At 30.3% G+C, this 27,842-nt stretch overlaps 3 protein-coding genes across 3 annotated transcripts; 1 reads left to right on the top strand and 2 right to left on the bottom strand.

The window, feature by feature from the left end:
• Positions 1-1,541: 1,541 nt before the first annotated feature.
• On the top strand, positions 1,542-7,383 carry LOC145314084 (uncharacterized). The gene is made up of 8 exons (XM_080153834.1): positions 1,542-1,624; positions 1,989-2,352; positions 3,615-3,719; positions 4,570-4,689; positions 5,453-5,557; positions 6,623-6,711; positions 7,012-7,095; positions 7,195-7,383. Exons 1-7 carry the CDS (start codon positions 1,616-1,618, stop codon positions 7,090-7,092), a joined length of 873 nt encoding a protein of 290 aa, XP_080009960.1. The 5' UTR covers positions 1,542-1,615; the 3' UTR covers positions 7,093-7,095; positions 7,195-7,383.
• On the bottom strand, positions 7,237-11,330 carry LOC145314085 (uncharacterized). Its single transcript, XM_080153835.1, has 10 exons — positions 11,152-11,330; positions 10,483-10,627; positions 10,131-10,180; positions 9,583-9,739; positions 9,364-9,470; positions 8,956-9,012; positions 8,517-8,593; positions 8,220-8,271; positions 7,918-7,946; positions 7,237-7,716 (listed from the first exon to the last, which is right to left on the bottom strand). Exons 1-10 carry the CDS (start codon positions 11,292-11,294, stop codon positions 7,673-7,675), a joined length of 861 nt encoding a protein of 286 aa, XP_080009961.1. The 5' UTR covers positions 11,295-11,330; the 3' UTR covers positions 7,237-7,672.
• A 2,491-nt stretch (positions 11,331-13,821) lies between these two features.
• On the bottom strand, positions 13,822-27,244 carry LOC145314083 (uncharacterized). The gene is made up of 9 exons (XM_080153833.1): positions 27,089-27,244; positions 26,474-26,595; positions 23,115-23,186; positions 22,568-22,637; positions 21,233-21,332; positions 15,621-15,682; positions 15,055-15,116; positions 14,646-14,693; positions 13,822-13,949 (listed from the first exon to the last, which is right to left on the bottom strand). The coding sequence occupies exons 2-9, from the start codon at positions 26,581-26,583 to the stop codon at positions 13,829-13,831; spliced, it is 645 nt and encodes a 214-aa protein (XP_080009959.1). The 5' UTR covers positions 26,584-26,595; positions 27,089-27,244; the 3' UTR covers positions 13,822-13,828.
• Positions 27,245-27,842: the final 598 nt, after the last annotated feature.

Genomic DNA, 27,842 nt, shown 5'->3' with positions numbered 1-27,842 from the left:
AAACAGTTTAACTGTTAAATTTTAGTCCAATATCTATCAATACCACATTACGCACGTATCGCTAGTATCAAATTATTTTAAAACTAAGTTTTCTTTTATTTATTATATTATAAATTTAAATTTTCTGTTTTATGGATAGAAATTTAATACTTCAATATAATTCAAATAGCAACATAAAATAAAAAAATGAATTTATTCTTCATACAGTAAAATAATGGGTCTTATCGTTCTGGTCAATGAGAGTTTATTACGGATTATTGGAGCACTATGAGTTTTAAACATTTATCCATTGGAAAACTTGAGCTCATATATAGACATTTATTTCCTACATAGATCTGTCATGGATCTTGATGCATTAAAGCAGGCTGTTTTGTAAATGTTAAATTGGAAGATTTCATTAAACAAAAGTTCCCGCCAATTATTAAATAAGTATTAAATAAATTAACCAATGTTTATTGATGAAAAAACAAAAACTTTTTGCTTATCTTTTTATACATTTCTGGATTTTTTTATTGATTCTCTATTACTAATCAAATGAATGTATTTCCTAAAATGGTTTAGATTTAACAACAGATTAACGATCAGACTATTTTTGGTTTGTCTATGTTAGATTTATAATATGTTGTTATTCTGCAAACTTTTTTTGTAAATATATTTTTTTGTTGACATTGAAGTTGACATTTACATTTATAAACTGATAATACATCCAAAATGATGAAAAATTACCCATTTTGTAAATTAATCTGTAAAGTTAAACAAGTAAAGTTAAAATTTTATTTGCAAATTAATATAAAAAAAACTTATTTTTTTTTCTGTGGCCCAACTTTATATATTTTTTTTCTACAACACTTAATTTAAAAATGCCTCAATAAAAATGCCTAATTAAAAATACTTAATTTTAAAAATAGCTAATGTTTAAATCACCCACTATAAAAACACCTTATTCATAAATGCCTAATTTTAAAATGCATAACTAAAAATGCCTAATTTAAAGATACCTAATTTTGAAAATGTCTAATGTTTAAAACGCCTGATTTAGACATACCTAATTTTAGAATATCTAATTATTTCACTGAAATATCTAAAAGTTATAAGTTAAGATATGCTTAAAATTAGGTATTTTTGAAGTTAGATATTTTAGTTACAGTTGACCAACCCCCGACTTTTAATTTTAGTTTCAAAAAGTTAGATTTATAAAAAAAATGGCGGGGGGAGGGGCGATTTCTCTTGGGAGGGTGTTAGTGCCCTCCTCTTCCAAAATAGTTATAAACCTTCCTTGGACCTAATAAGCTACCCTGTAAAGGAGAATCATATTGGTTTAACAGTTAGCGAGATCCTATATAAACAGACAGACAAACATAAAGACATCCTATTACTTTATTGTAAGGATTTAAAATAAAATTTTGCTATACAAGAAAATGTTGTAGGGTTCAATAAAAATATCCTCCCCATTCTTAATATTTAAAAAAAACTTATCTTGTAGAATACTCTTCTTAGATCTATCTCATAATTTAATTATCTTATTTATTTTTTTCAACATTGTAAACTGATACTTTAATAATCATGTTTGTTGTAAAAAGTAAATAAATAATTGTATATTATTTGTGAAGAAGTAATGAACTTGGTAATACTATACTTTATATTATCATTTTAATAAAATAAAGTGATTTCTTAGATATTCTATTATATAAAGTAAAAATTTTTTGTCATTAGCTTAAGATTTCAGTAACTACTGATCCGATTGAGTACTACATTTTAAAGAAGTTTCATTAAGGGCCTGGGATGGTTTTAGGTTGTTTTTATTATAAAAATCTCAAGATGGTTTTATGCTATTTTTCTGCTCTAGATGATAGGGGCGTGCTAGTTAAATATTAACAAAAGTTTGAATATGTCTGTCAGACTGCAACTTATTATAATAGTACTTATCAATTTCTCTCATTACAAAAAGAACCAAAAAGTATGATATTTAATATTTGTATAATACTTAGGTGACATATGTAAATGTGATATATTTTTCTTTGATTGTGACCCAAACAATTCAAAGTTCTGATGATCAGTTGGGCAGTGAAAACAAAAATCTACCCAGATCTCAGCAAAATCGTCAACGATGGGCTCAACTGCCCGATGTTCCCAGATTTGGGTCAGAAGGATTTGATTTACCCCCGAGTGTGAACAATCAACAACAGGTGGGGCAACATCATCATCATCCACAGTGTCCCAGATGTCCACCAGGTGGACACCATACTCATCCTGAAGGTGGTCACTGGACAGAGGAGCAGTGGAACTGGTGGAATTGGTGGATGCAATGGTATTACTTCCAGATGCTGCATAGTAGGGAAGAAAGTGAAGAAGGTGAAATTTTCAATTGTACTAACATTGTTGGGAATTATCTTTTTTTTTAATCTGATTATTGTAGATCTTAAAATTAATCTTCTTAGGTTAAAACATAATTCTTCAGGATCTTTGCTTTGTTTTTAACTTTGTAAAATGTATGTTAAAGGAAGCCTGCAAGAAATACCACGCTTTAACTGCTGAAAGACTGCCACAAGTAGACCAAATACCCCAAATTTGAAGCCTTCAGCTTCTATAACAAAAAAGTTCTAGGCATTTTAAAATGACATTTTATGTACAATGAAAATTTTGAAAGAATTGCAATGCTCATGTTGAAAACTTTGAAATTAAACTACGTGGCCTAGAAACAAAATTATAAGCTTATTTTTGTCAAAAATTTAGGTTACCAGTAACTAATTATATTTTTACAATAAAAATACCCATTTTTATAGTCAAAATCATTAAAAAAAATTAAGTTTTACTTGCGTTTTACCGAATGTACTGTAGCCAATCAGAAGGCTTTATCAGCTTAACAACCAATCACAGCTAAGCTTGTATTAGTTTACCCCTTTGTTTCCGCTATGATTTTCGTTTAAAAATGCAATTTAAATCGAATTTTTTTCATAGATTTTGACTATGAAATGTGGTGTTTTTATTGTAAAAATATAATTAGTTACATGCAATCTAAGTTTCTGACAAAGATAAGGTTATAATTTTGTGTCTAGGCGACGTAATTTAATATTGTTTTTTTTTTTAATGAGCATTGGAAATCTTTCAACAATTCCATTGTACATAAACTGCTATTTTGAAATGCCTAGAACTTTTTTGTTATTAAAGCTGAAGGCTTTAAATTTGGGGTATTGGGTCTTCTTGTGGCAGTCTTTCAGCAGTTAAAGCGTGTTATTTCTTGCAGGCGTCCTTTAATAAAGGTGCCTTCAGAATACTTTTCACATTATTATGCATTACTTAAAGTAAATTAATACATGGTATTTGGGCATACTGCTGACTTTCAATGATCATAAAATACAATTTTTATTGGATTCTAACCAAACTTTTTGCAAAAGTTTATCTAATTTCACATTTTTCTACCAAATAATTCATTGCTTCCAGGGCCAGATAACAGATAGGTAAATAATCCTTACCCCCCCACCATGCTCTTTAGGGGACACTTAATTTAGAATTGAATAACCAATTTGTGTATAAATGCAAAAAAATAAGGTGGGTTGGAGTTGGATTAGTGCCAAAAAAAGTCATAAAATTCATATTTGTATTTTTGCTTACAGAACCTGATCCTCCTCCACCCTTTGTACCTCAACCTCCCCTACCTCCTCCACCCCCACCCCCCGCACCATGTGGAGATCCCAAATGGGTTTTAGATCACAGTACAGGTAGTTTTCATTTTTAAAGAAAATGATAATTTACTTTCTCGTATTCAGTCGAATCCGGTGGATAGGAACCGGTTCTCATCCATACGAAAAAACTATGTCTAGCATCGTATTATATCCAGCTTTCTACGAATATAGAAATGTACAATCATAAGATTAAAACTAGTTTTTTTAGCCGGTGACTTCGTCACCTCGGGGCTAAAAAAACTAGTTTTAATTTCATAATTGTACATTCTATATCCGCGGAAAGCCGTTTATAATACGATGCGAGAAATAACTATTTTCTCATATTTATTTGAAACCAATTAATATCCAGTGGATTAGAACTTGTTCTCTGCCATACTGAAAAATTATGTCTAGCATCGTATTATGTATATCCATTTTTCTACTAATATAAAAATGCACAATCATAAGTTTATTTAATCGTTGCCTTCATTATCATGGGGCTAAAAAAACTGGTTTTAATCTTATAATTGTACATTTTATATCCACAGAAAACTGTTTATAATATAATGCGAGAAAAAAACTATTATAGTTCTGGTTATAGTTGATATATGACATAAATAATAGCATCCATATGATGCATAACACAAAAAAATAATGTATAAAAATATAAAAAAAAGTGAATTTAACAGCAGTTTAGCTATGCTCAGCGAAAAACATTCTTGCGACAAATATGGGATTCTAAACCCACGTGGAAAATAAATTTCAGCCATCTATCTTGAAAAGAAGCTCTAAAAATGACATTTCAACTTCAGCACTGGGACAAAGATAGACAAATTGAATTATAAAGTAGAATACTTCTAAAATCCAAAGTAATCTTATTTTAGGCAATTAAAAACTTATCATTCAGGTAAATGTTGGCTTTTTCTTGGTCATGGTATGTCCTGGAATGGAGCAAGGGACGCTTGTCGAAGAGAAGGTGGCAATCTTGCCACTATCAGTTCCCAGCAGGACCAAAATTTTGCTCAGTGTGAGTCTATCTTTACAGTCTCTACTGGGAATTCTACTGAGGATTAGTGTAAACTACACAGAGAACCAAAAAATAAGCAAATCAGAATTTTCATAATAGTAGCGTTATTATTCATTTAGGATGATTATACTGTAATTATAGCAGCTGTCCTTTTTTACTTTCTTTTTTTTTAATATTTCTTTTTTTAGAAAATTCATTAATTAATTTCTCAGTGTATTTATAAATGATTTCAGAATTTTACACACATATTTTCCAATGTTGATTTATCCTCTTGCAAACATCTATAAGAATTTATTAAAAGTTTACTCCTTGTTGCAAAAGATGAACATTTTCTTATTAACATAAAAGAATTGAATGACATTTTTATGACAATTTGGTTTGCTGAAATAAAACTAAAATTCACACAGCACCGAATGCTTTCTATATTTCACTAGCGGTTACGCCCCTAAAGGCCTCTAGTGGCACCTTAGATGTTTTTGTTTGTTAAAGTCTCTATGTTACTTACTTATGTTACGATACCTCTTTATGTTACGTTGAAGTCTCCCATATATTTTTTAGAATTTCGATTTTTTGTCATTTCTCTTGGGAGGGTGGTTGTACCCTCCCCCAAAATAGTTATAAACCTTCCCAGAACCCATGAAAATCTACCCTGTTAAGGAGAACCCGATCGGTTCAGCGGTTAGCGAGATCCTTTGGTACAGACACACAGACAAACATCCTGTTACTTTAGTATAAGGATATATTTCTGTATGTTAATTTCTAGCTCTCCTGTCCGACAAGGGATGTCCACATGGTTGGTGTGGCTATTGGATGGGATTTAATGATATTGGTCATGAAGGAAACTGGGTCTGGGTGAGTGGAGAACCAGGTTTGATTTCTTATTTAATCCCTAATTGTTACAGGCAACTAAACTGTTACTTTCCAGGGATACAGGGATGGGACAATTAGCAATTAATTCAATTTTAAAGTTTTCCCTGAAATGCCATGAAAACCAGATTTATCTAGAAAATTTGAAGAAAATAGTAAAGTGTCAATGTTTATCTAATTAAAACTCCAAAATGAGAGAAAGTTTAAAGAAAAAAAGCATTTACTTGAAAATTAGTTTAGCAGTATATCACAATGAAGTAAACATTCTAAAATTAATCACTAGAAAAATCGTCCTTACAACTTGCTGCCAAAATTTCAGAAAACTTAAATTTAAAATTTCAGGGTTTTAGATTGTTTATTACACAAATATCTCTGTAGGGTTTCTATCTATAAAATATTATTTTCTTGACAAAAATCAATTGTTAGAACCAGCCGAAATAATTTTATTGGATCACTTATAATTTTTTGTCTGCTAGAAATTGTGTAAATTATTTTCATTGTTTTTGTCTGCTAGGATCATAACAAATTCAGCGGCAAATGTGAGCTAGTCCCCAAAGTCAGTCAGAACTAGCTCAATCCTTCATGAACACTTTGGGCAGGTCCCCAAGTTTTGAGACCTCTAAAATATTGAATATTTGATCCATTGTCCCCTTACTCCCTGGTTACTTTCACCTTCACAGTGATGAGTTGTTTTAGACATTCACCCCTCACTAGTCATACACTTTTACATCAGGATGTCTATCTGTCTGGACCAAAAGACCTCACTAACTGCTTTTCCATTTTTTCATGATATGTTTTTAAAACTCAATTTAATTTAAACTAAATTCCCCTATAGGCCTCTGTAGACATTGTAGCTAGTTATTGACATTGTTCAACAGACATAAAGTTAAAATTTTCTGTTAAAGAACAGAAAAAGTATGTACAAACCTTTTGTTAATAGAAGAAAAAATGAAACCTTACGCTTTTTAAGTATTTCTTAGGAAAAGGCTCAACATATTATCATAACAAAAATTGAAAAAAACTATCCTAGTATAGAATAATATTAAATATATATCAATTTTACCAGTAACATACAGAAATTGGCATGGTGGTGAACCAAACAACCAACTCAAGAGTGGTGGTGATTTGGGCTCTGGAAGGGAAAATTGTGGAGAAGTATTTGAAAACAAAATAATTTTTGAACGTTTTAAAAGCACATAAAAAAGACTTAATCAAGCATGATATTATCGTATTTTGCAAATAAAAAAACAAGACAGATCAAGGAACCCAGTAATAGTGTCAGACTGATTATGACGTAAAAACAAATTAGCCAATGAGAGGCCATTATTGACCAATGGTAAAATTTATAGTGGCCTCTCATTGGCTAATTATTTTTTTTACGTCATAATCAGTCCGACACTTTTACTGGGTTCCAGATCAAGGATTTACAAGTTTTAATATGAAACATTTTTTTAGTTGGTAAAACATTGGGGTTTTCAATGGAATGATCATCCTGAAAATAAACAAAATTTTGCTGTTTGCAACAGAAAAAGATAACAGGTATAATAAAAAAGTAGGATTACTATTAGTTTTTACATCTTTTTATTTGATAATTTAATTTTCTTATTATTTATTTTATGCAATTACTATCAATTTTAGAAGAATCTGGCATTTTTCATGTTAATGGTACAAAATAAAAAATGCAATATTTGTTAATTTATTATAATCTATAATTAAAAAATATATCTAAAAATTATGCAACCGAAAAATAAGCAAAAAATAAATGTTATAGAAAAAAGGAGGTTCAAATATTTATAAATTATTTTTCAATAAATTATGCCTTATAAACCGGTTTTTCCAAAGGCCTTGTTTTTGAAGATTTGCGGATTTAAAGATTGTGGAAAAAATGCGCACATTTTTAAAATTAAAATTGCGCGGCTTGCATAAATAGTAGAAAAACGTTAAGCATGCCGTTAGAAACGTCATAAACTCTAGTTTATGGAAATATAAGTACTATTTTTGTGCTATTTGTAGTTTAGGAGCTACGTTGAAAAATGTGAGAAAAATTGTAAAGTACAAGATATTATATGCAACATATTGGTATAATTTTGAATTTCCATATTGATTAGTTTAAAATTCAATCTTTCCTATCTTCATTCTGTACTTTAAACTCTTGAAAAACTAAAACAAGAAAGTTATCATTCCTTTCAGTAATAAAAACAACATGATTTATTTTGAAAATCAAAAGCCTAACAGCTTGCTATCTCATTCCAACTAAATCAATTATGTTGATAAAATAATGTGCAGCCAGTAGTTCAGCATTCTAGGTTTTAAAATCTCTTTTTTTTCATTTATCTAACTGAATACCAAAAATAAACATACCTTTCTCTGATAATTCTTGAATTTTTGGGCTAAATAACAAAATTTATTAAGCAGAAAAGTAAAAGAAAATTAATTTAATTATCAATCTTGACAATATTTAGGGAAGCAAGCCCATTGCAAATTTATAGTTAAGTTTGTTTTAGATTGGAAAGAAAGATTATTTCACCATAAGATCTAAATTCCAATTTGAATGTTGATTGTAAATGTGACTGCAGACTATTAAGAATATTCTTTGAGTGACAGTCTGACAGGCAAAATACATACACTAATTTTCTTTGAAGTTAATTAATTAGAAATCTTACCAGGTATGAGATAGTTCATAACACTTATTATCTGTTGAATCCTCACACTCCTGCAATATTTTTATAATGAGTAACAATAAATATTTTGTGAAAACTTTCTGCACCAATTAAAAAACTTAAATAAACTTAAAGCAATGGTTAAAATCAAACTTACAGGAATTTTTAAAAAGGGGAAAGTTTAGTTATTAGATAAGGACAAAAAATCATTTACATGATTAGGAAGTCTCTAGATAATAATAGACAAACATATAAACCAATTTGTTTCAATTTACAGTATTATCAATTAAAAACTTTCCTTAAATGTTGGTACTTTTTTAACAGCACTGTACCAATCTGCCACAGAACTTGGCCAATTCAAGTATGGCTTCAAGTGACTGAAATAAAAAGATTACAGCAGCAATTAATTAAAACAATTGCATCAGTTATAACAAATTCGCTAGGGTGTTTTTTGTTTTGTTTAATTTATGCACGAATATTGAAAGAATCACATATAGATAAACAAACACCAAAAAATAAATCATGAACTGACCATAGCTCAAAACACTGCGCAAAGACCATGCAATCAAAGAGTTGGTTGTCTGTTGGATGTTACTTAACCTAATATCCAGCAATGGGCATTAGAGTATTGCATCCCATTACAAGCAGATGATGCTCTTGGGTTCTCAAGAAGATCACTTGAAATTGAAGTAGAATCCTGCCCCAATGAGGTAATAGATAACTTCATGAATATTCTTACCATGCATAAATATTTGTATAGCATTCTGGATGATTATGGTAGTTTATTGTACAAGCCTTAATTTTGTTCACAAAATTAATCTTTATAATAACCCCATGGAGACTAAACCTTTCTGAGAGGTTTGAGATTTGAGCTTTAAAAAAATATTTTCTAGTTATAAAAGTCATGCTACTTAACTTTTGCTATCTTTGAAAAAATCCATTTTTTTATTAAACTGCATTAAATCTATTTTTTGAAATGTTTCAAGGGAATTCGATTGTAAAGTTTTTTATTTTACAAAAGCTTCTTAAAATATTTAGCTAAACCAACCATTATGACAAGTCATATGGACATATGAATGAGTAAATCTACCCTTCTGAGTATCTTTCTTTGCTGTTAGAATATTTTTAAATATTGTAAACAATTCCCATATGTGATTTCTTGTAGCCCACTATTTTGATCTTTTTTGGTAATTTTTTCATATCTTTACAGGCAGAATCTTCAGGCACATAGCACCAGTTTCCTTCTTTGTCTGACTAAATATTTAACCAAATTACATTAAAAGAGAAAATCTTCTTCTAAAATAAATCAATCAAAACATTTTAACAAGAATAACCAATAATTAGAAAGCAAATTTTCAATACTTACAGTTTTACACTTTCCATGTATGTTTCCTTGATTAACAACAACTTCTAAGTTAGCACAGTTACAGGCACAATCTTCTTTGTCAATAGTAGGTTTGGGATCCACATTGTCAATAATAGCTTGCACATCTTCTATCTTGATTGTATACTTGATTCCTTGGCAAGAGAGAGAGTGATATAGTTGAAGTGTTAATGAACCAAGAAATATCCAAAGTAGTTCAAGTCAAACCCCTTAGTTGAAATATTATATGTGAGATAAAACCAATAGATGTTAAGTAATAATGTTTGATGAGATCTGCTTCAAGAGACTAGATTTATGTCATACTAAGTGGGGCAGGTGTTCTTCTTTAATTATATTGATTAAAACCTAACCGTAGATCTTGGGGGGGGGGGGGGGGTAATATTACTACATCTTTGAGATGTTGGTAGTACTAAACTAAATATATATATAATAAATAAAGTCCAACTGGTAACTAAACTGAAACTCTTTAAGGAGGGTTTATTTTTGTGTTATTTGTGAAATTAACTCTTCAACTCTTCTTGATTCCTTGAGCCTTTAACTTGTTTTCAAAGATTTTCTGAGCTTTTGGAGGCACCATAATCTGAAAGATATCAATAATTCGAGATAATAACTCAGCAAACTGATTCATCATGTAATTTATGTTAGGGGTAAACTCTGGTTAAACAATTGTTTGGCATTCATCTAACATAGCAGAAACATTATTGTGTTATTACAAAGTTGATATTATATGATTTTTATAATCAAATTTGTGCATACTTCGATGTGAATCATTCCCTTGTTTCAATCAGTTAATTCAAAATCGATTAAGAATATCAAATCATAAAGTATATAAATCATTCATTAAGGTAAATTTCATGCTTGGCAGATGAAAGATAAATAAACCTCAAAAGGTCTTCCTTTCCATGGGCCTGTCCAGAAGTCATAAATGTAATTGGCTTGCAGCATCATAAAGAACTTCATATCCTTGCTATTCCTTGCAGTCACCTCATACACTTTGTATCCATGATATTCTTGAACAACCTCGTTCCTAAAAAATTATATTTGATTTAAATCCAAACTTGTATCTTTACTATCAATTTTTCTTTATATTGTTTTCTTTCTTTTCTTTTGTAAAAATTGCTTTTAACAAAGATAACCATTCCATGAGGTTCCTGCCCTATCAAATACTTACTAATTTGATACCATACCTATAGAACCTTACCTCGTTAGGGTTTTATTCTCCTCAATTTTTAAGCGATCATCTAGCTAGAGAATCCAGAGCATCATCCGCATGTAATGGAGTGTGATACTCTAACATGCAAGGATATTAGGTTTAGTAACATCTAAACAGACAACTATGATTGCATGACCTTTCTCTAAAATGTTCTAACTGTGCATGGTAATGAGTTGCACCTGTTTATGGCCAAGGCATTCCCCCTACTCTAAAGTCATGCACCTGACATAGCACCATTAAGAACCATTTTTAACGTCTTTAGTTATAATGCAGTGTCGGTCTGAGATTTGAACCTTCCCAACATTGAGCAGATGCCATTCTCGCGGGTTATTCCATACCTGGAAAGTCCTGCTCTGTTACCATTGTATGAATTTTGAGTGGTTCTCATAGCCTCAATTATCTCTTGAGTGGCACAGGTAATACCAACAGTAACTAATATCAAAAGTGCAACATTGTTCATTGACTTAGAAATTTTTATCATTTTATCAAGTCTTGGATCCTAAAGTTTACGAGTTATATTATTTTAAAATTTAAACATATGCTAATAAAAACAAAATGAAATAAGAAGTTGTAATCAAAAGAGTTAAAAAAAGATAGAAATAAGGAAAGGGAAAGCAAGCTGTTTTAATATTTAGCGGCTAGAAGAACACAGTAATAGTGTCTGACTGATTATGACGTAACAAAAAAAATTAGCCAATGAGAGGCCACTATAAATTTTACCATTGGTCAATAACGGCCTCTCATTGGCTAATTTTTTTTTGTTACGTCATAATCAGTCAGACACTATTACTGTGTTCGGCTAGAAGCTAAAAAGCGGCCAAGGAGCGGCTATGACTAGAAAAGTAATTTTCTCAAAAAATTTACATAAACCACCAGAAAATTTTTTATGTCTCTATCTGTAACAGAAGCTGAAATAGAGGGGGGGGGGGGATCTATTAAGGTGGTAATTGGGGCCAAATCTGTAAGGGTTAATTCACATTTTATATTCTCTTTTTAAACCAACGGAAAGATTAGACCGCCATTTTGACATGCATACAATTATAGTTCTAAAGTAGCTTTGCTAAAAACAATCTTATTAATATAAATTTGAGATGTAACTGATGTTAGATTTGCAAATTGATGTTTAATTTACACAAAGAATGTTTTCATAACAACAATTTTATTAACACATATCAAGACATGTAATTAATCGAGCTTTTTTACAAGGATGACAACATCTACATACCCATCTGTAAATCTAATTAAATAATTGAACAAACAAACATTTACACAAATAGAATGGCAATTATTTTTATTTAAAATGAATGGATTTCATGAATTTAAAATTGTTTAATTACAGAATGCCTAGAGTAATAAAACCTTATTATAGAGATGCTTTTAAAAAAAAATTAACTTAGGTATCTCAGGTATTTCTGAGTCAAAGTAAGATATTAAATCTCCCAGGTCAAATTTAAATAGATCCAAAATAATCTTATTGAAATCTTAAAATTGATAGATCGATTCTATCAGACATAAATATGTATATAATCCAAGCTTCAAGGATTCTTACTTCTTTAATGTAGAAAAGCTTTGTCTTTAATAAAGTAATATGTATATTTAGCTTTCATATTAAATTACATATGATTAAAGAGGTAGGATGGCTTTATATGTAAGGAAAAAAACAGAAGAAAAAAATATAAATTTATTCTCATTGTCAGAAAAGCTTGTTATTTGTTCAGAGTAGTTTTCATTATATCATTCATTATCATTGGATGTACATAATTATTATAACTATTTATCTGATATATATCAAAATTTATCAAAATTAAGTGAGTTTAAAAAACAATGTTTAAAAAGTTGTTTATGGTTAAAAACTTATATCATTATATCAACATAAGTACATGCATTACTATAGTTGAAGGAACCATGCAAGAAATATACCGCTTTAACTGCTGAAAGACTGCCACGAGTAGACCCAATACCCAAAATTTGAAGCCTCCAGCTTTAAAAGCAAAAAAGTTATAGACATTTCAAAATCATATTTTTAGTACAATGAAAATTTTAAAGTTTTTCATTGCTAATAATAGAATTATCATTATTAAAATACATCGCCTAGAGGGAAAATTATAAGCTTATTTTTGGCAGAAACTTAGGATGCCACAATTTAATAATTATTCTCTGTACAATCCGTGTTGATTTTAGTTTTGGTTCTAGGCACAGAGTATGTTTACTTTGTTTTTTATGGATGTTGTCACCCTTGATTTAACATACAAAGAGTGTAACTGTACTCAATAATATTATTCTCTTTACAGTATGCAACAAGTACAATTATTGTTTATTTATATACATACAATACTAGAGTTGGGCTCGATATAATTATCTCGCTATTGGCTAGGTTTATTCAATGTTTTATTTACTTTCTTTTGGTTATCTGAATTCTGACTATTAACCCTATTCTTCCATTATCTTCTCCCTGACGATTTCTTTCTTTAAACTATTTAAGGATCTTAATATTTTTTATTTCAAATTATCGTCCTGAAAGGGTTAAATGTTTAGTTAACTGTTAAATTTTAGTTCATTATCTGACCACATTACGCACGTATCGCTAGTATCAAATTATTTAAAAACAAAGTTTTCTTTTATTTACTATATTATAAATTTAAATTTTCTGTTTTATGGATAGAAATTTAATACTTCAATATAATTCAAATAGCAACATGAAATAAAAAAATGAATTTATTCTTCATACAGTAAAATAATGGGTCTTATTGTTCTGGTCAATGAGAGTTTATTTCGGATTATTGGAGCACTATGAGTTTTAAACATTTATCGCTTGGAAAACTTGAGCTCATATATAGACATTTATTTCCTATATAGATCTGTCATGGATCTTGATGCAATAAAGTAGGCTGCTTTGTAAATGTTAAAAACTTCAAAAAGATTTCATTAAACAAAATTTCCCGCGAATATAAGTATTAAATAATAGACTTTGTAAAATACAAAGAGTACAATCAACATACAAAGAGTTTACACAATTTAAAAGTATTTATCTCTGTATAACATGCAACGAGTACAATCTGTGTTGATTTTAGACTTGGTTCTAGGCACAGAGGCAGGAGCGTGGTGCTTGTCAACTTTCCAGATACAAGACATATATCTGAAATAATGGATTTATTATTACTTGGATCTTACAATAGATTTTTATTTTATCTAATAGGAAACTTGTAGTGGATAAAAATACTATCTAATGATTGTAATGTATAGAATCTATTTGCTGACTGGAAGTGAGATACCCAACAGATAACAAATCCTTTGATTAAATGGCCATCGTTTGGACAACCTAACTGTGCATAGTAATGATTTGCACCTGTTAATGAACCAAGGTATTCCCCCTATATTTACTAATTTTTTCATGTGCCTAACATAGCAGAAGTAGGTACCATTTTTAACATCTTAAGTATGACCTAATGTGGTTCAGATTTGAACCTGATATCTCCCTAATAGCAAGCTGACACGTTACTAATACGCCAATGCCTTACTCCTAAATGTATTTATTGATGAGGTTTGCCGCTTTAGAGAAGATTGTCTCGGCCCAAAACAGGCAAAACTCTTTACCTTACACAATCTTATTCCAGACACTTGCAATAAAAGAAAGGGCTGATTGTTTGAGTTTATTTTACTATATCATCATGAACATAATTATGCAAGATTTAGTTTAGAACACACGAAATATAAGATCTTATGTTGTATTCTGCCTACTATAGACTATCCCTATAATTGTTCATGACCTACAGACATATTAACCAACAAAGTAGACAAAATATTTAGCCTTGTTTAAAAAAAAGAATTGAACCTGCTTAGTTCTCCATGTTTGATGGGAAAATTGTTTCTTGCGTCCAATCTAAAATCATAAATATATTTGAAAGGCAAAGTGAGATTTATTTAACAGTTTGCTTGAACTAAATGATTTCAAGAATTATTCTTCTAGGATGTCCATGTTTTTAACATTTTTATCTTGATGTATTTAACCAATGATGAAAGACAAAATAACCACTTTTGTAGATTAAAATTATTGTTGGGAAGGTTTGGACACTGCTGAAGTAAGAGAAATGGATAAGAAAACTTTAGATACCCGTGTATCTTACAGTCCAATGTTCCATATCTCCATGACACAAAATTATCCCCTCAGGTCAGGAGTTTTTAGAGTTCAGCCAATAGTGACAAGGGGAGAAGAAGCCACTAGTTGACTAGAAATCAATAACCTTGGAATCTTAACAGGATGAAACTTTGTCTGGAGGTCCTTGACTGCCTCTTTGGGAGGTTCCTAATTATAAAAATAATTATTTATCACATAATATTATGAACACCTTTCCGCGGTTATAAAAATGTACAAATATAAGATTAAAACCGATATGCCGAAGACATGGCTAAAAAACTGGTTTTAATCTTATGATCGAACATTTTCATATTCGTATAAAACTGCATCTTATAGGATGCTATACATAATTTCCCAGTATGGCTAAGAACGGATTCTAATCCACCGGATATTAATCGGTTTCGAAACTGGAACATCTTTTCCAGTATGGCTTTGAAACCAATTGTGAAAAAAATGGGACCCCACTAAGGTGTAGAGGGTGGTTGTAAACGTCCCTAAAATAGTTATAAACCTTATAATTAAATATAAACTAATGAGAAGCCAGGTTAAAAAAGGAGAACAATATCAGTTTAGCGGTTAGCAAGATCTATTGAAACAGACAGATTTACACACACAAAGATGGACTGTTACATTTATATAAGAATTCTTGTAAATTTTTTTAATAAACAATACCTTGAAATCAGCCATAGTTTGGGGTGCTGTGAATTCATCAGCTATTCCTGGGTATCTTGAAACTAAATAAAAAAATAATGATAAATTGATGTACATCCCCAATGATGATACACAAAATTATCCATTACTGTAGATTACATTTAGTGGTTGAAACGTTTGGAAACTCAAGTCAATGAACCAACCAAATAAAATTCAATGAAAGCCAATGAATAAGAAACCGTTATTATAAAACTTTGGGAACTAGAATGAAAAACAGTCCAATGTACCTTTCCTCCATGGAAACAAAAGACTTTTTTAAAAGCGAAGCTTTTCTATAATTGAGACAAAAATAACTGGAATATTATAAAACTCAAGAAATATTTTTTAATGCCTAAAAACCATCCTAAATTGTTAAACATACATAAACAATTGATGGTCTGTCAAAAAAAATTCATTTAGTCATTAAATAATACAAAAATATTTTTTGTTTTGTTTTGACTTTAGCATTGCCATCAACTTTAACACATTGAAGAGAAGATACTAATTTTGTTCTAAAACGCAAAATTTTTAGAGTTAAAACATGATTAATACCTTAATCTCTTCCTTTAAACTTGCTTGACAATCGAAAACGTTTAAATCAACACATTTATTAATGTCTAGGAGTACAGCTCTTCACAAGTAATTTTCACCTGGAGGTCGATTGTGGAAAAACCCTTGCCTAATATCAAATTTTTTTTCATAAATGGAATAGTCTATACTTGGGTAAAATATGGTATCAATTCTAGATTGGAGACGTTATTCTAACTAGTTCTATAACTGATTAATCTGTTTCCAAAAATCTAGCTTTCTTTCTTTGCATTTCTTTGTACTTGTTTTTTTTGTCAAAATGATAAAATGTTTTAACAAATAGTCTTAAATATATGAGGTAATATAAAAAGAAAAGGATATCCAGGGAGGTTGGCTAAATCTTCCCTTATTTTATTACCTCTTGGCTGATGAACTATCCCTTCCTGTTAAACCTACATAAATGGGACACACAAAAAATACATTATGCATGAAAACAACTTTACAGTAGCGAACCTACTTGAAAATTAATTTTGTTTAAACCATAGGGTATGTTTTAGTTATTTACAGGGATAAGGGATGGGAAACGTAAGAAAATATTATTCCAGGCCTATTTTCCAACTAGGCCTAAAAAACTAGTTTCGGGATGACGCAGTAGTTAGATTTGAAAACTATGAACAATGATGAAATAGCTATTATATGAATGCAAAGAAAAAAAGTATAGAATAGAATTCAGGTAGTTGATTTCACCTATCATAAAATATAATAAAAACTTTTCAAAGAACCAATATGTTAGTGGCTTTAAGTAGAATCCCGTTATTACTTCGCCAACCCCCCCCCCCCATTTAAATTTTTTTTTTTGAGATGGTTAAATCTGATTTATTTTCAAACATTTTAAGGGGGGATCTACTTCACCCCAAAATTTGTATATAGAAATAAACACCGCTTTAGCTCCCCAGCTTTAATAAATAAATTAAGTAGAATTGAATAAGTACATGGGTAACATTCTATCAACTAATTGTTCCATAGCAAACATATAAATTAAGAATTTAAAAAAAAAATTTATTTTACGTTAAATATTAACAAAAAAGTTCAATTAAGTGTGCAATAATTTTTACCAAAATTAATGAAATTTTTTTTTTAACAAAACACAGTACACTTTTATTTACATATTGAACTAGTTTTGTATTTGTGATCATTTAGATGGGTTATCAATTCCACATGAAATGTAACTTTTAAATTGTCTAAAGACATGAGTTTTTCACATTGTTCTAAAGTATAAAATGTTGAATCCTACTTAGTCTTCAAAAAACGATCTCTTAATTTATGTTTTGCTATATGGACATTTATTAATGTGTAAATTTAATAATAAGTTGATGTGATTGAACGTCATATATATTGTTGTCATTCTAATAGCAGAAAGTTTCCATTGTTGTCTTTCTAATAGCAGAAATTTATGTTTGGTTGAATTAATTTAGCCAATAATGAACTGGGGGACGTGTTTGTTATTAATTAATTGGTTAATGCTAAAAGCAAGTTTCAGGCTATTGGATATTGGCCTACAGCCAATGAGGAACTGGGGGAAATGAGTTGATTTTATAGGCAAAAAAGAAAAGTTGCCCCATCACTTTTAAAAGGAGGCTGAGACCTAATTTTCGGTCAGGTTTCCCATCCCTTATCCCTGGTTATTTATGAGAAAATATATCAACAGTAACGAAAAACTGTTGAGCTGCAAAATTGTTGTAATATTTATTAATAGCCACAGCCAGCGGCTGGTAGTTTGCAGCTCAACAGTTTTTTATTACTGTTGATATATTTTCTCATAATTAACTAAAACAAACCCCAAAAAAACAAGATTGCATTTTAAATTTTACAAGTGTAGCTGAATAATTGCACCAGTGGTCAGCCGCCAAACCGCTAAATTAAATGTTTTGCAGAATATTTCTAGACTGGGCCATAGTATTATAATTCAGAGCTCTATCTTGTATATGTTACTGTGAAAGTGTACAACCCCCCTCCCCCATATTTAAGTTTAATAAAGACTAAGAGTCATTTTAAATGTTTTAAATTACAAATCTACTTTGACACTTTACTGTTAAATAAAAAAAACAAGGTTCACAACATCCATTAGTAGCGAAGCACAAAATCTATTGTGAAATAGACAAACGGACAAAGTGAGTTATAGAGCTGATTATCTGTTATAAAAAGAAAGAAAAGAAAGATCAGTCTGACCGCTACGGATGTGTTATACTTAATTATGCTCCAAATTTATATGAATAGCTACAAGAATTTTCAGCCTTCTATCTTTTACGGGAGCTGAGAAATTATGTTTCCACCCCCCTGCCCACCCCCCCCCCCCCCCCATTTTGTCTCAAACAGACGGACTGACAGACGGACATTTCGAATGTTAGTGCAGCTTTGCTACTAATAAGAAATAATACATTGAAAAATTATAATTATTATAATTATAACAGCAGTCCGACAGCTATGGATGTTTTATACTTAATTATGCACCATATTGATTGAATGTTTACAAGAAGTTTCAGCCTTCTATCTTTTAAAGGAGCTGAGAAAATATGTTTCCCCCTCTTTGTCTCTAAAAGACTGACGGACATTTTGAATTATAGAGTAGCTTCGCTACTAAAAAAATAATAAATTGATAAATTAAATTTAATAAGGATGACAACATCCATTAAAGCGAAGCCCTTAAGATTAAAAGGAATTGATATAAAATCATGGTTGCCGTTTAAGATTTTTAATATTTACTATACCTTATATTAAACATATTGAGCTGTGAAGCATATCATGGATGCTTATATTCATCACAATCATTGGATCTTTGTTTAGGAAGGCCTAAACACCTATTTGTTAAATCATTATATCATTTTGACAAGAAAAACAAGTACAAAGAAGTGCAAAGAAAGAAAGCTAGATTTTTGGAAACAGATTAATCAGTTATAGAACTAGTTAGAATAACGTCTCCAATCTAGAATTGATACCATAATTTACTCAAGTATAGACTATTCCATTTATGAAAAAAAAAATTATATTAGGCAAGGGTTTTTCCACAATCGACCTCCAGGTGAAAATTACTTGTGAAGAGCTGATTTCTTATACATTAATAAATGTGTTGATTTAAAGGTTTTCGATTTTCAAGCAAGTTTAAAGGAAAAGTTTAAGGTATAAAACTCATGTCAACTCTGAAAATTGTTGAAATGAGAACAAAAATACGGTTTTAACATTTTTGTGTTGGCAGCCATGACTTCACCATAGACGATAAGAAAAAAATAAAATTTTCTTTATATTTATAAAAAAAGGTAACTTTTTAAAACAAAATATCAATTGTTAATGTATTTTTAACAGTTTAGGATAATTTAGGGCCTTTTTCTTTGATGCGTGATTTTTCTGTATTAACATGTATTTGGCTCTCAATTAGGGTCGGTCCGTTCGTACGTCTGTGACGGAAAGCTTTTTTTGTTAATTTAGGCATGTTAGAATTGTCCTGTCGATTTCAAATTTTGCATGGTGATCACTGTAGAAGTTAGGTACAATTTTGAAAGTGTTCGTTACCAGAATGTCCGAACGTCCAATTTCAACATGTTGACTTTTTCACTTTTTTAACAACAAATTTTTATATAATCTAATTATCCGATTGATCTGATTTTGGTATACTGATTCCTGGTACAAGAAAGTACAATACTATAAGCAAAGCAACTCTATAATAAAGTCCTAAAAATGTAAGTATGTCCTTCAATATTATCCTCCAATTTTTCAACAAATTTACTTACAATTTTGCTTCGACTCTTATACATTTATATTCTGATTAATAAGTTTTGACACTCTACAAGTGTTAATTGCCCAATCGTTTCAAAGCTTCGCTTTCATCCTTGTTGTTCATAGGAATATAAAGCTAATTTGGTAAAATAGCACCCTCTTTAGTTTGAATGACAAAAATCGTATAAATTATCTTACTTTTTACAAGATATGTAAAAAAAGAATTTGTACAAGATAAAGGAAGAAATAGTAAAAAAAATATTGTAATATGATCAACCAATTTAACAGATACATAGAATGTCACAGCTTGTTTATTTTACGATGCTTGAATGGTTTGTCCTCTTTCATGATTATGTAGATATTTTGAAGATTGCCCAATGGGTAGTTAGACAGAAAGTTTGATATATAAATCCTAGATTTAAAAGATTTTGTTAAAATGTTGGCCCCCAGCCAAAATATGGTTGATTTATGCAAAAAAAATGACCCAGCCAAAATATTTTTTCTGTAATGAAAAAATTTCGTCGGTGCAAAAAATACCCATGCAAAATATTTTTTCTATAATGCAAAAATTGCGACGGTTCAAGCACTTATTATTAAGGTCCAGAATTCATTTCATCACAATTATGGCTTCATAGTGCTCCCAAGAAAGGCCTTGAGGAGTAGAATCAGGAACTTTTGTCCGTTTCAAAATATCTCGTTCCTAGCCTGTGAAAATCTCAAACAAAAAACTTTTCAAAAACCTCTACAAATTGGACAATTCTCAATAAACTCTAAAAAATGGTGGTCTTTTTAGTCATTTCTAAGGCTAGGAACAAAATATTTTGAACCGGTCAAAGTTTCCTGATTCTACTCCTCAAGGCCTTTCCTGGGAGCACCATGAAGCCATAGTTCTGATGCAATGAATTTTTGACCTCCATAAGGGGGGCCTCGAAATTTCAAAGTGCTTGAACCGTCGCAATTTTTGCATAATAGAAAAATATTTTGCATGGGTAGTTTTTGCATAAATCAACCATATTTTGGCTGGGGGCCAAAATTTTTAAAAACCGGGACAGGCTAATAAATACATATTCTTAATGCAAAGGTGAAAATATAAAACAAAACAAAAATTGGCAATTGTACATAAGAATTTATATTACTTTATTAACATCTCAGAATGAATCTAAACTCTTTATAAATTATTCAATGTTAAACAAAATGTTAAACAATTAAAATGTTAGACAATGCAATGCATGTGTAACAATTTATTATCTAAATCTCAACTACTATCATTCTCAAAATGAATTCAAAACATGTACCTAGCTCAATTCCCCATCCATACTCTTGGTTGGAAGTTCCAGGTAGGGTGTCTGGCTTTATGCATCCTGCTTGGGTGTCTGGGTGAAGTTTTTCAAGTTCCTAGATAGATAGTCAGATATCCAGAAAGATAGATAATCAGATATCCAGAAATATAAGTAGTATAAGTTCCAGGTGGGGTGTCTGGCTTTATACACCCTGCTTATATGTCAGGATAAAGTTTTACCAGTTCCTAATCCTATTATATAAAGTAGTAAGCGTTTTTTGTCTGTCCCGAAGGATCTCGCTAACCGCTGAACTGATATTATTCTTCTTTATAGTAAAGCTTCTTATAGGTCCTGGGAAGGTTTTAAACTATTTTTGGGGAGGGTGTCTTCACCCCCCTCCTTCCCAAAAATATTTTTTTTATTCTTTTGAAACTAAAATTTAATATGGGATGAGGTCGAATTTTCAACCTCCTAACTTAAGTGCCCCTAGAGGCTTCTAGGGGCGTAGCCGCTAGTTAGATATAAAGAAATCCATAAAGATAGATAATCAGATTATCTTAAGAAAGGCGATTATTTACAGCTGACTCTTTATGTGAACGAAATGAAAAAAATATACCCTTTCTTACGCATATGTGTACACACAGTACAACATAATGTCCTGTTTAAAACGTAACAAACATACTTTTTAGAAGGATTGCTATTTGTAATTTTTAACCATTTTTAACCAGGTGCACATTTTATCATATCTAGAATTAAAACACTAAGTAAATACAAAACTTCCGTAAGAAAAATCTGCAATGTAAAATGACAATATAATAGAGTAAATAATTTATAAAATAATATTTTGTTAACTTAATTTCATAAAGGGATTTTTATTATTTATAACGATTGCAATAGGTACAACATATTTATCATTAATACACAGATTAAACATAAATGTGAAACAACAATATGAAGGGCGAAGGCAGTACTTCTTGTGATGGACTTGATCCAAGTAAAAGTTGAAAGAACAGATCAATAATAACTCTAATGTTAAAAGTAAAAAATTTCACTTTAATTCAACCAATGACAAGTGTTTAATGTTCTTTCACCCTCCTGCTATTGGTAGAATCAGACATTATGTCTCTTGACTAAATCTCTCTACTGCTAGTGTATATACTAAATGTGTATCTACTTGAATATCTATATATCAAATTTTGTAGCGGGACAAAGTGTCTCAAAAATCAGCCATGTGACGTAATAAAAATGAAGTAGATGAGAGGATAAGTGGAAAAGAAAACCCCTTAAAAAAGAGATGGATAATCCATAATTTGTATGACGTCACATAGCTAATTTTTATTGATTTCTAACCTGTTCTTTGGCAAACTGAACATCTGACCCATCAAATCTATCCATTATCTTTCCAGATACTTTGTGCTTTCTAAATAGATAGATAGATACATAGATAGATGGGCAAACTGAACATCTGACCCATCAAATCTGTCCAGTATCTTTCAAGATACTTTGTGCTTCCTAAATAGATACATAGATACATAGATAGATGGGCAAACTGAACATCTGACCCATCAAATCTGTCCAGTATCTTTCAAGATACGTTGTGCTTCCTAAATTAATTGATTCTTTTAGTCTGTTTGTCTAGCTTCTGAGGGATCTGTATTCAAAAAGGGTAAGAAATTGCCAGCAGATTAGCCTTAAACCATCCCAAGACTTAAAATTAAAATAGCCGAAAAACATCCCTGAACCCATGTAGTTCTTCTTTAAAGAGCACTCCATGAAAATCCAATAAGACAGACAGACAGATGTAGAGTTAAGATATAAAGATGAAAGACAGAAAGACAGATAAACTGACGAATGATTTAAACTATAGAATAACTGTGCTACCCAAAAATAATCTTACTTTGAGTATGGATTGATGTGAAATTTTCCAGGGGCGGTTTCCGCAGCTATTCTCTCCACTCTCATATCTCTCCTAGATAGATAGATTAATTGATAGATAGATGGATAGATAGTTAGATAGATAGATAATTAGATATATATATATTTATTTATAAATAGATAGATAGATAGATGTTACTTTTTAAAAAATTATTAGGTTATAATGAAACCACAGAAACAAAACAACATAATCATATTTATGGATGACATTATTATTTACTAAGTATATTTGCGATTACTTTTATTTAATAGATTTTTCCAATTTTTAACATTTACAAAAGGGCCTGCTTTATTGCTTCAAGATCCATGTCAGATCTATATAGGAAATAAATGTCTATAAACGAGCTCAAGTTTTCCAAGGAATAAATGTTTAAAACTCATAGTGCTCCAATAATCCATTATAAACTCTCATTGCCCAGAACAATAAAACCCAATATTTTACTTTAATAAGAATAAATTAATTTTTTTTATTTCATCTTGCTATTTACATAATATTGAAGTATTTTATTACTATTCTTAAAAAAGAAAATTTAAATTCATAATATAGTAAATTTAAGAAAACTTAGTTTTAAAATGAGTTGATTCTAGCGCCCCTCCCTAATGTGTCCAAATTTTGAAACGAAAATTAAAGACATTTTAACCCTTTCCTGACAGTTATAAAAAAAAATATATTGGAAAATAAATTCCGTAATTTAAATTGCATTTTTGAAAGAATGAAAATGGCTTTATTATAAATACGTATTTGAAGATTAAATTAAGAAATCAAAAGAAAATGGAAGAAAAAGCAAGTTAGAGAGAGGTTTTTTTTAAAAACAAGAAAACGCTAAGGCAGAATGTTAATACGTTCATAGTATCAAAGGCTTTTATTATAAAATAAATAACTAAAATCAGCTGGACAGAAATTCTAACGTAAGTAGTTGAACTTGAAGTAATCTTTATGTGTAAGTTAATATATTTATCTCTTTCTATTCTATAAATGCATACGAATATTTTAAACTAGCGGATGTGTACCTAGCATCCAGGGGCTCTCAATTAAAAGGGGCAGAAACAGGCTAGAAAAAATAGCTCAAAACCATCTGAAAATGAAATAGCCTAATACCATCATGGGACCTATTTAAAGCTTACCTAAAATAGAGAACCAAATTGCTTCAGTAGTTATTGAGATCTTAACCTTCATAAAAAAAGTGGAAAAACATATTTTTGCAGACAGACTGACGGGCCAATTGAGATGCAGAGTAGATGCTCATCACCCTGTAAAATTTTACCAGGGAAAAATTCATCTTTCTATCAATCAAATGACAATCAGAGCATTACCGATAGACTGACAGACCAGGTAAATTATATAATGGATGCTTATTTGTAAATGAGAACCATATCGATTCTGCGTTTATAGAGATCTTTTAGTACAGACAGACACACACACACACCGAGATCCTTTTACTTTATTTTAAGGACTATAGGCTAGACTTCTATTTTCAATAGAAGAAAAGGCACATTTCCCTACAGAAATTGATGTCATCTGGAGGGTTACAGACAGACTTACCGACTAAATAAGGTAGAGAGTAGATATATATATATCAGGAAAATCTTCTCTAGAAAAAATCAGTCGTGATCGTCTATCTAATTTAGAATTTGATAAATAAAATTTTTACATTTTAAATTAAATGCCTTGCAGGGTATTTCCGACAGGCTGATGGAATAAGTAATTCACATATTGGATGCTTAAAGGTATAGGGTATATTCTCAAAAATTAAAACCATCTATCTTTAATAGCAGATGGTGAATTATGTTTTACCCTCAGACGGACATTTCTAATTAAAGAGGGGCTTCGCGTAAAAAATATTATATTTAATAAAAAAGCAAGGTCAGCCAAAGTGAGGATTAGGGTGCTTTCCCATATCGAGTGCATATCGAGCATTGAAAATACACTTCCATATTTTAGAAATAAATTGTAAATTAGAAGGGATAGTTTTTTTTGCATAAGCCTAACTCCTGCAGGGGGCCCTAACCCACCAAGGTTTACCCTTGATGTGCCCTTACTCTTGATAAGATATTAATTATAGAACATATAGAATTTCTTAGAAATTTTAAAGCTAAACAAGGATGACATCATTTATAAGTCCTTAGTAAAGCTAATAAACATGGAAATAATATCTTTGATAGTAGATGCATATCAAAGCATTCCAACAGACGGACGGACAAAGTAAGTTCATCAGTATGGGGATGTTTTTAATTCCAGCCATTGATCTTTCATAACTGAAGAGAAATTCACGTTTACTTCTTTACTGTTTCTTTCAGACAGACAGACAGACAGACATTTCAATTAGAGTACCAAGAAACATATGATAACATCCATAAACTTTGTGAAGGTTATAAAAATCTAATAAAATAGACGGACAATATGGTTAAAACATTAGATGTCAATAGAAATATATACAGTAAACTTAAAACATAAAATACCATAAAATCTAATTACTAAAACTTTAGCATAATGGACGGACTGACTGACAAAGTTAATTAATTATATATGATGCTTTTTAGTCAGCGAAATCCTCACAGACAAATTTGCTTTTCATTTTTAACTTTAAGTAAATCATAATTCTGATTTTGTACCAGACAGACATACAAAGTTCAAGTAAGATTTTCTGCTAAAATATTTTTTAGTAGAGAAGCTACTCTATAATTTATAATATAATAATTTTTCCTAATTATTCGGACCCTAAGGCGGCCTGAGGCCGCTTCGTCATATCCTAATAATTGCATTAGCCTTCTACCTTTCCAGTACGGATATTTAATATTCTCAAGAGCATTACAGACCAGCGAACAACGTGAGCTGTAGGCTAGTTAAATAATAATTAAGAAAAAGAAATAAATATCTTTTTCTCACGATTTTCTAGATTTTTAAATTATCTTTTGAGTTATTGAAAGGATTTAAAAAAAAACTTCAAATAAAGAATGCATACATTTCCAATATACAGTGTGTTTTTTTATGAGAACTTTTTTGAAAGCAATTTTACCCCACTCACAGTTATCAGAATTTAATGATTAATGTCTTATTTTCTTCGTTTTTATAACCATTAAAAGAACATCAAAAAAATATTTCAGTTTTTATTTAAAAAGTATAGTGAAATAAAAAATTTAAAACTTAGGTGTCAACATCTAAAAATCTATCTGTTACGTACGGACGGACGTAAGGACGGACCGACCCTAATTATAGAAAATCTTCGCTTTTACAAGGATGACAACTTCCATAAAAGCGAAGCTTCAAACAATTAATCTATCAATTATCAATCTATTAATCTACTAGTATACCAGACATACCTTACTCTTTCAATATGTCTAGCATCCTTGATATATGGGCTATGTTCAGAGCTTGCAGAGAGCAATATTGCGCTCAATGGCCCGTTCATATCATCCATACCCGAATACATGACTCTGAAGGCCTTTTTTATATAGAAATATTTAGGATTTTCTATGCATAAAAGGTAAAGAGTTAAGTCAATATTGAATATGAAAACTTATGGAAATAGGTGAGTTGCCTAATTGCAAGGAATAATCAGCATAACCTGGATGGAAAGAGAGGAATCTTAAACTATGGTGTTATCTAGAAATGTTAAGAATGGAATTATTCTTAATCATCATGTTATAGGATCAAGTAGAATTTATCCACTTGTATCTCACTTACCACTGAGCTGATAAAGTTATTAATTTTTCAGAAGCTTAACATAGCTCCTGGGATAGTATTGGGTTATTTTATTTTATCTTTTGTTGGATTTATAAAGCTCTCACTGCCCCCCTAAATAAATAGCCCCTAGATGCTAGGGCCGAAGCCACAATAATGTGCTAAAGTAGAAGGATTTATATGAGTGTATGTCTTCAAAAACTTTTGAAAACCACCACGGTAAATTTTTTTTCAAAATTCATATTTCTATAAACCTAGGTGTATTCTTTTATTTTTTATTTCTAGAACTTTTTTTCACGTTTTTCTTTTTATAGTAATTCTAATTTTGAAAACTATCTAGTATTCATTTTATTAGACGGAATAACACAGGTTTTGGTGGTAGGCATATCTTCATTCAATTATATTAATCCCAAAATAGGAAAACCTCTCTTAATATATCAGAATACTTTTTAACTTCTGTATAGTATAACAAAGTAAATCTAACTAAACTTGTTGATTTTCTATCATTTCTCTAGTTATAATATACCCTAGTGTGACAATAAAATTAAAGCTTGAGCCAGCCTATTACTAAATTATCATAATAATTGATATTTTATTTTTTTTAAAAACACCTTAAACCTGGAATGATTATTATTAATATTAAAACCTCTTGAGTGACAGTATATTAACAGTCTTGGCTAGCCTTTAATTGTTACAGTAATATAACTCATAGACTATAGAAATAGATTTATATTATGGTTGTTACGATACTTTTCCCCCTATACTTTAAATATTCCCTTTATAATTACAACTCTCTGTCTTTTTTCCTATCACTTTTACTTCTTTATTTATATTCTCTTTCTATCTATTTCAAGGGCCTTTTCAGCGGTGTGCAAAACACTTTGTCTAGGGGGGCATTTTGAACATTGTCTCCCTCCCTTTCTTATGGCATTTAACATTTAAGGGGGCAGTGGCTATGGGGCCGTTTTGGGAAATAAAGTTATATACTTATTGCGAAGGGTGCTTTTC

This window comes from Acartia tonsa, chromosome 3 (genome assembly GCF_053477335.1).
Source record: "Acartia tonsa isolate MP-2025a chromosome 3, ASM5347733v1, whole genome shotgun sequence".
In the NCBI taxonomy this organism is placed as follows: domain Eukaryota; kingdom Metazoa; phylum Arthropoda; class Copepoda; order Calanoida; family Acartiidae; genus Acartia; species Acartia tonsa.
Note: the sequence above shows the minus strand (reverse complement) of the source record. Positions and strands in the feature narration are given on the sequence as shown.